At 49.0% G+C, this 9,414-nt stretch overlaps 1 protein-coding gene across 1 annotated transcript; it reads left to right on the top strand.

The window, feature by feature from the left end:
• The first annotated feature begins 5,911 nt into the window (after positions 1 to 5,911).
• On the top strand, positions 5,912 to 8,940 carry LOC147660789 (uncharacterized). The gene is given in 2 exon segments (XM_086951463.1): positions 5,912 to 8,588; positions 8,591 to 8,940. Coding segments are annotated over 2 exon segments (2,766 nt in total). The 5' UTR covers positions 5,912 to 6,010; the 3' UTR covers positions 8,779 to 8,940.
• Positions 8,941 to 9,414: the final 474 nt, after the last annotated feature.

Below are 9,414 nucleotides of genomic sequence, written 5' to 3'. Positions count from 1 at the left end.
TTAAACGGTCTTTGAAGGAATTTGGACCTGCCATCAGGCCTGCTGTCATAATATCTACTTGAATCCTCTCTGGGGAGGGCTGAGTCGGTAGAGAAGGGGGTGGATGTCCCCCACTGTGAGGTGGGTTCACAGAGGAGGTGGGGGAAGCCCGGTCTGATGTCAGAAGTGACGAGAGCCAGTGCTTCTGAATTTCCCCAGCAACAGGCCGCTATTGATTTAGGTAGCTTGGCAGAAGCTGGCATGCTCGCTCTTAGGAGCTGAGATTCGGGCACATTCCTGTGAATGGCTGCCCATGGGCGACGGGCAAAACAGCGCACACGTATTAACCAGGCACTACCTCTGGCATAAGGGCAGACAGTGACACCCCCATATTCTCATGACACCTCGAGGCTCGATCTGCCCAATTTTGCTGTCTGGGTAATCCGTTGTGAATCTCTTCTTCTTTTTGTAAATGTAAATGTAAATGCCAGCATTTGTAAAGCGCACAGCTACCTCCAACGGAAGTGTCTCGGCGCTGTCCGTATACCGCTTAGGAACCCTTCCTGGCTTTTCCCTGTGAAATGTCCACTCCTGGGTACCCCCAAGGTGAAGCCAGGCATCCCAGTGCTGTTGGGGCCGTGGTGGGGATTAAGCAAGCTATTGCCCAGAGCTGCAGAGTGGGACCCGTGATTAGAATAGGCACTGAGGTGAGAATTATCAGGTCCGAGGAAATTGAGCCCAAGACCCGCTGAGGCGGGTATTGAACCCTGGTCCCGGACCAGACCTCTGCATCAGGGTGTGCCGCTCTAACCATTTGAGTCACACTTCTCCACTCTTCGTACATTGACCCTCACAGCCTGCAGCCTCGGTGGCACGAGAATGACTTGTAGCGCTAAGAAGAAATTTGTTCCCCGAGATTCTCAGGGATTTTTGTTGACGTGCGAAATATTCAGTGAGCGGTTATGTGAAAAAAGAACAGGGAGTGATTCATTTAACTTCCCTTCGATATTAATTGAGAAAAGGCGTGAACAAATACCTTATTTTTTGCAGATTTATTATAGGGCGAGCTAGACCCAAAGGTATTAGAGTGCTTTATACACGAGCAGCAGTTACGTTTCACAAGGACACGTTCATTTCTGGAAGGCACAGGGAGATTTAGTGGTTTGCACACAATCACAGTAAGCTTAGCCGACGCTTGAACCTGGAACCCCAGCTCTAAAGTCGGCAGCTCTAGCCGCAAGGCCACGAATAAAACACACGCAACAACAAAGAGAAGTGGAAAGTACGTTAATGTTGGTTTAAACCTGATGTTTTAGTTCGGAAGAGTGGTATTCTGGAATCGTAGGGTTTGGAATTACATGTAAAGCATATACCTGTAAGATTTAGTAAAGACACAGACATCCATCATATACAACTCAAATGAAATAATAACACATTACCCAAATTTTCCTCGAGATGACGAGTTGACATGCACAATCTCACATTGTATATTACGGTCATCCGAAAAAAACGCCGTGAACTGAAGCTCTCATCGCAGTTTAGCAGTCCTCGGGATCACATTTTCACCCTTCTGAGCTAGATATAGTTATTGTTAATCCGGTGAAGAGCCAAAAGCCAGGGTAAGAGTTAATAGTGTTCCGCTACTTAAAAGGAAGTTTTCCCAGACAGAGTGCTGAAGATTAATTTATTTGCAAAAGTGCCCCGTGCAGCGCTTTCACATTAATGGTGGCGTTGCCCCCTTCCTTAGTCACGGCTCGTCTGAAGAAAGGGGCATGGCCGCCATTAACGTGAAAGCACGTCATCAGTAAAAAGCAATAAGTGTAAGTATGCTGTCACAAGACGCAACTGCCCTGCCGTGTTACATAGCAATGAGCTCCCTTCTCTTCAAGTAATCCTTTTACACAGTGCTTTCACGCCACTGACAGCCACTCAGACACTGGATGCGTTTGGGATATTAAAGCGTAGCAGAGTGAAGTTTCTGCACCGAGGGGAAGGGTCTGGGAGGTGAGACTTTCTCCCCGTTGGTTGTACTTCCACAGCCCCTGCAGTAGAGAGAATGTTTTCGCCCGGCTGCTGTTTTCTTTTGTGTTCCTTCTGTAGAGCGCGTGCATTTCTGAAAACACAGACGAGTGCTTCTTTCTTGTGCTTAGTCAGACCCTCCAGAATTTCGCAATTTCGCGATTCACGAAAAAATTGCGAAATCGGGCAACTACCGCGATAGCCGCGATATTTACAATTATTGCCGCGATATTTGCCAAAATGTGTCTTCAAAATAAACAATGCCGGTTTATTGGCTGTGCGCCCGCACACGTCACTACGTGCCGTCGCCCAGCCGTCCAATACCAGCTTCCTCTCTGCACTACAGTTTCAGCGCTGGTATCCAACCCTGATGCTCTGCAGGCGGGCCTTTTTGTCCATATTAGCACGCCGAGGCCAGGCTTCAAGTCCCGGAAACTATACAGCTTTGCAGTAGATGAGGTTGCTTCGGTGAGTGTGTATGACGAAGAACTTGGACATAATTACCTTTTGATGCTAAGATCAACAATTCAGACCTTGACTGTAACACGTTTTTCGTTATATTCCTCCCAAAGCTGACATCAGATGTAAACTGTCTTACTTAGACAGTGCTCGAGTCGAGTCACTTATTTTACCAGGCGGACGCTCTGAATAGATTCCATTAGGGATGCGACTTTGCCTGGCGGGTATGGTGTTATAACGGCGAGCGGTGGGAGGCGAGCTGGAAAGAGTGCAGTTTAGATAATCACCCCTCACTCAAAGAAAACTCACTTGGCATGGGCGGCTGTTTGGAATAAATTAAAGATTTCAGGGGAACCGAAGTCCTCCACCAGGCAGTCAAGTGCTTGGAAGAGCTAATGGGGATGAAAATACGACTGCCAGACACTTTCTCCAAGTTCATGAAGATGTGGGGTCAGATTTTACGTTTTGATCGTATGAGACAGTTTATTTATATTTCCTCGTTTTTGTTGTTGTTTTTATTGGCAAATAAATCAGTTTCATCCCTTTGGGATGGTGTTGTGTGCCACTTGGTGGAGGATTGAGTGCCATGGATATCTGTCACACCGTATCAAAATAGATGGTTCTCCCCATGTTGAGCATGCTTTGCCTTTTGCGGAACAGTTTGCCTCATTCATCATTGGCCTGCTGCAGTACCCACAGTGTTTGGGAGTTTTCTTTGCTACCATCTTCAGTCCCCAGCTGCTCAGCACATTCACAGATTCTCCTGGCTCTGTTTTAATTGAGCAAGTTCCTACTGGTGCCTCGGTGTGGGACACTTGTTTCACTGACAGCACCTGATAGCTACCATATCGGAGTAGTTGTCGTACATCCACTAATCGGATGTATGACATTACAACGCATGCTTTTACCACGTATGCCTTTACAACGCGGTTTTTACAACGCATAGTGCTTTGGGGCGCTGGATAGTGAATTGTTTAATTTACTATTCCAACTCCAGTCCCCGTGGATAGTAGGAAAGGTGTTGGATAGTAAATTAAACCTATTCCCTATCCTAGAGTGCCCCCCCCCAGCGCAATGCGTTGTAATGGTTTGCGTTGTAAAAGTTGCGACGTAAAGGCACTGCGTGGTAAAAGTTGCGTTGTAAAGGATGTTTCCCCCACTAATCTTGTTCACAGGGGAATTAGCCAGAGGGTATGCATTTACCAATTAAAATAACGAAACAGTGTGAAATGAAAAAATTTAATACACGGACTACAGAAGTGTTCCCAAGCTTCTGTGCCTGCACTTTTGCCAACAAAATGAATACTTTCCATGCGGGTATGGGGAAAGAAGTAACCCGAAAAACATGCTTGAGAAGCACGCAACACAAAAATCAAAAAAGGATTTTTTTTTTAACGGGTGATTGTCACAACCAAAGCTTTCCAGTTTGGAAGTAACACAAAAATTAAGCACTAAAAGCTCTGCCCATGTCATTCACACCAGTTCATGTCACGAGGTGCCGATTGGAGCTGTGCTTCCGTAGAGCCGCAGACACTTTAAACATGCCAGTTTCACAGTGGAATACCCTGTTAGATCAGTTTACATTGATTTAAGGCTGAAAAAGAATGATTACAAATAAAATAAGGTGCCGCAATAATGCCGCTAAATTTCCACTTTTGTGCCGCTAAATTTCCATTTTTGTGCCGATAAATTTGCAAGTCTATGCCGCTATATCCTGGGGGGTCCGCTTAGTATAGTGAATACTTCAGAAAACATGCAAGCATTTAAGCGGAAATATGTCAAAGCGAAACTTGAGACGCATGGCTCTTGAAAGACGTGGACAGTAAATAGCGCTGGGAGTGGGGCTGGGCAAGCATGCCAGCATTTACGAGCAGATGGTCCTGCGGAGGCGTGAAGTGGCTGGTGGCAAATGGACTCAAAGCGGCCGGTCGCTTTGATGTTCTTGGCTTGTCTTGCTTAGTGGGGGAGCGGATTTCTGTGCACGCGCATTTATCACATGAACTGCATGGAATCCGGGGAGGAATCCGCTTGTTCAAGAAGTGTTGTTTCCCCTGCAATAGGTTCTGAGCTATACATAGCTCGCCCTAAAAATCAACATAATGTGATGTTGCAATGACTGGACCACCCTGAAGTCATGGCAGGGAATGCGGCAGGCAAGCACACACCTCTCACCGACTATGCAGCCGCTGACAACCTTTACACTCATTGCCGGGGCTGCAGTAAGTAACTACTATTGGGGGGACGGGCGTGGTTCACACAGTGGAACAGGGGTGAAATAGTTTCTTGAAGTTTGAAGTCTCAATCCCTGCAAGACGTAGTTAAAAATTACCCTCCATGTTGCCTTCACACAACAAACCTTGCAGTGGCTGGCCAGTCAATAACGTTTCCCTACGTGTTTCAGTGACTTGCCCTCTACCTTTTGCGCACTTCAGCACGAACGATCTCCCTACGTCCTGTGCTTGGAACACCAAATTTAGAAATACACACATTGCCACTAGAGAATTTAGTTTTACTAATTACCATCATGCCACAGGTTAACCTTCCATTGAGTGCCGCCAGAACAAGCAAATGTTACAGCAAAAGCATTTTAAATGACTTACTGTTTACCTGCTGGGCGCTTTTATTTTTATCTATTTCAGCCCAGACGGCTTTCTCACATCCCGTGCCTGCCCGGTATCTAGTTTCACTTGACTGCTATTACATTGGCTATAAAGTTGGCTTAATTCTGAGCGGCTTCCGTACCCTGTACTCTAGGATCTGTGCGGTAAAGCAGTGTGTCTCTTCTTGAGCAGTGATGCGTTAGTGCACATTACTAGAATGTAACAAAGTCAGGGGTGTCACATTACTATAATGTAACAAAGTCAGGGGTGTGGGGGAGGGTGCCATGCTAGGTCTGCATGCAATTTGCCTGACTATAGTGCCATGGGCGTCGCTGTGCGCCGCATAAAACAACGATCTCTCCAGCACCGCGGGGCCATCCAGCCCAGTTTAACAGTACAACCAGATTGCAACGTTACTAGATTAGTGCCCTTCAATATCTGGTGCTTTGCAGCAACTTTAAAATCATCTTTTTCTCGTTGTTCAAGTGCGTAAAATTTTAATATTTTTATATTTCCCTCTTCTTCAGTGATTTATTTTGCTCGAGAGAAAGTGTTTCTCATGGTCATTGAAATGTCAGTCATAGTTACACAAAAATTATGAAAATGTCACCCATGGCTATCTGAAACCTCGGCAGCTATGGCAGAGACCTATTGGCCTTGCCAGTGCTTGTTTTATTTTTAATCCACGAAGCGCCCTTAAACATGGACGACATATCTAGACACTGAAGACGGACTATAGAATCCAATGAAGAGCCGGTAGACACAGAAGACGGACATTAGACCCTTTGAAGAGTCAATAGACACTGACGACGGACATTAGACTCCAATGAAGAGCCAGTAGACAAAGAAGACGGACTCCTCCTGCGTCTGTTTTCTCTTTCCGTTGGAGCTCGGTACCGGCGCCGCTGGGAGTCACGAGCCGCCGCTGCGGCCGCTGCGGCCGCTGCTCGGACATGGAGTTCTTTGCCGGTCCCGCTCGGGGAGGAGGGAGAGCCCCGGGGCCGGGCCTGCAGCAGCCTGGAGGCGGAGTCCCGGGAGCCCCTGCGCGGGGGCCAGGGGGGCAGTACAACCCCCCGCTGGGCCTGCTCACCCCCCAGGCGGGGGCCTCGTTCGGTGGAGGGCCGGGGCTGGGCATGTACCCCCCCGGGGGCACCTACTCCAGAGGCCCGGGGCTGAGCATGCACCTCCCCGTATGGCCCGGCCTGCACCCCCCCGGGGGCCCGAGCAGCAGTGAGCCTGGCTGGTGGCCTCGGCAGCCCCTGGGACCCGGGCCCCGAGCCCCAGAGACCAAACCTCATGGAGTCTACAGTGGACACGCGGGGATGGGGCCCCAGCTGGGTGGGATTCCCAGCAGTGCACCGGGGCCCGGCCTGCACCCCCCCGGGGTAAGCAGTAGTGAGCCTGGCTGGTGGCCTCAGCAGGCCCTGGGACCCGGGCCCCCAGCGACCAACCATCAGGGTGAAGTCTACAGTGGACACGCGGGGATGGGGCCCCAGCTGGGTGGGATTCCCAGCAGTGCACCGGGGCCCGGCCTGCACCCCCCCGGGGGCCCGAGCAGCAGTGAGCCCGGCTGGTGGCCTCAGCAGGCCCTGGGACCCGGGCCCCCAGTGACCAACCATCAGGGTGGAGTCTACAGTGGACACGCGGGGATGGGGCCCCAGCTGGGTGGGATTCCCAGCAGTGCCCCGGGGCCCGGCCTGCACCCCCCCGGGGGCCCGAGCAGCAGTGAGCCTGGCTGGTGGCCTCAGCAGGCCCTGGGACCCGGGCCCCCAGCGACCAACCATCAGGGTGAAGTCTACAGTGGACACGCGGGGATGGGGCCCCAGCTGGGTGGGATTCCCAGCAGTGCCCCGGGCCCCGGCCTGCACCCCCCCGGGGGCCCGAGCAGCAGTGAGCCTGGCTGGTGGCCTCAGCAGGCCCTGGGACCCGGGCCCCCAGCGACCAACCATCAGGGTGAAGTCTACAGTGGACACGCGGGGATGGGGCCCCAGCTGGGTGGGATTCCCAGCAGTGCCCTGGGGCCCGGCCTGCACCCCCCCGGGGGCCCGAGCAGCAGTGAGCCTGGCTGGTGGCCTCAGCAGGCCCTGGGACCCGGGCCCCCAGCGACAAACCATCAGGGTGGAGTCTTCAGTGGACACGCGGGGATGGGACCCCAGCTGGGTGGGATTCCCAGCAGTGCCCCGGGGCCCGGCCTGCACCCCCCCGGGGGCCCGAGCAGCAGTGAGCCCGGCTGGTGGCCTCAGCAGGCCCTGGGACCCAAGCCCCCAGCGACCAACCATCACGGTGGAGTCTACAGTGGACACGCGGGGATGGGGCCCCAGCTGGGTGGGATTCCCAGCAGTGCACCGGGGCCTGGCCTGGGCCCTCCCACAGGGAAGAGCCGCAGACGAAACCACACTCCTGTAGGAACAAGCCGCTGCAGAGACACAACAGCATCTGGGTTGTCGATACCCTCGACAACCCGAAAAAAAATGAGTCTGCAGCGCTTGCGTTCCCTAAAAGTTGAACCTTTCCCTCCACACTGTTCAGTGAAAAACATTCAAGAAGCCCTTCAGGACATGTTTGGAAAGTTTGGAACGATTACTTCAATTCAGGTCAACGGAAAGGATGCGCAACGTAGTGCCATGGTGTTTTACAAGTTTGTAAAGGATCGTGACAGTGCTTTATCAGGAACCCAAGGGACAAGTCTCTTTAACAAGAAAATTGATGTCACTGTGTGGCCATATGAAAGAAATCAATCCCACCCAGCTGAAGAAGTCAATGGATTTTTTGCAGAAAAGGGATCAGGGACACTGTATATTAGCAATTTGAATCAGAGTGTTTCTCAGAATGACCTCTTGCGTTCCTTCTTTAGTTTTGGGAAGATATTTTATACTCAGGTTCAAAAATTGCCCGGGCTTTACAACTATGGTGTTGTGCAGTTTACAAACAAAGTCAGTGCTAATAAGGCCATTCGTGAATTGAATGGACGCTTCCTTTCCCGGAGAATGCTCAAGGAAAAGTTTGGGGATAGTTTTTCTTCAAGCTGCATTTTTGTCTATGGTCTTAGTAAGACCAATTTCACACCTGCATCTTTAGGTCACCATTTTTGTCAGTTTGGAACTTTGAACGAAGTATTGTTTAATTCCTCAAGTAGCAGAGCCCTGGTTTTCTTCGAAGACCTATCTAGTGCAGAAAAAGCCATACATGAAATCAGAAAAAAGTCTGGGAGTAATTTCCTTAAGGGGGATTACGCAAATCATGAATTTTTAGCAAGTTCCATAAAAATGCGTTGGCAAACTAGACAGGTTTTGAGATTTGAAACGCAGAGTAAATCTGGAACTAAAGTTTTAGCAAAAGAGAATGAGACCCAGATATTGGTAGACAATAGTGAGGAACAGCAGAAAGACTTTTTCACTGGGACTGGTGAGGAGGAAGAGGCAGACATGTTAGCAGAAGCTAGTGAGGAGGAGGAGGAGGCAGACATGTTAGCGGAAGTCAGTGAGAAGATGGAAGGTCTAGATGAGGTTGATGAAGAACAGGAGGAGGTGTCTAATTGTTAGATTGGAGTGAGAAGTTAGAGGCTTCATCAGACTCTGGTGAGGAGGCAGCAGAGCCGGTACCTGAAGCGGATGAGATAAGTATGCCCGCATTTGCAGAAGTGGTTAAGAAGAACCCACCCAGTGAAAGAAATAGTACATTCTCGATTCCAGCGATAGTGCATGGAAAGAAATCCAAGTAAGGAAGTACAATTAACAAATGACCCTAGAATTAGTATTGGTTGGATTTGGGTGGTCTCATATTTTTTTATTTGTTTCATTTCCTTGATGTTAGTTACTAGAAATTATTTGTGAGAAGTGAAATTCATTTTTTTTGCATAAATTAAAAAATAATTGCAACATTATTAGTGTTTGAAGTAAGTTCTTAAGGCATTGTTTTTCAAATTAGTTCTTTGTTTCAATGAGCTAATTTTTGTTGCTATAAATATCTACTAAATTCCCATCCAGCATGGGCTATTTATCACTGTAACACTTGTCTCAGTAGATATTTGCATGCTGAAAACATAAAGGGCAAACACCAACTGTTAATTTATTTTGTTTCTTTGTTAAGCACAAACCCAACTGTAATGTGTTAGAGCAGGATAATTGGTGCGGTTTACTTAGTAGTAAGTAGTTTTTTTTTGTTGAAACTTTATCATTTTCCAAATAGAAAATTAAGGATGCGATGTGAGTTACATATTATAACATATCAACAATATCGCATAAGGAGAGGACACACATATATCACATAACAAAATACATCATGGTGTTCAGGTACTGAAATTCGTTCGGGTAACCACTGACTTTACAATGATGCTAAATAGCACAGCACGAAAGAA

The sequence above is a fragment of the Lissotriton vulgaris genome, unplaced genomic scaffold, assembly GCF_964263255.1.
Source record: "Lissotriton vulgaris unplaced genomic scaffold, aLisVul1.2 SCAFFOLD_2243, whole genome shotgun sequence".
NCBI classification, from domain to species: domain Eukaryota; kingdom Metazoa; phylum Chordata; class Amphibia; order Caudata; family Salamandridae; genus Lissotriton; species Lissotriton vulgaris.
The sequence above is the reverse complement of the archived record's forward strand: the minus strand, read 5'-3'. Positions and strand labels throughout refer to the sequence as shown.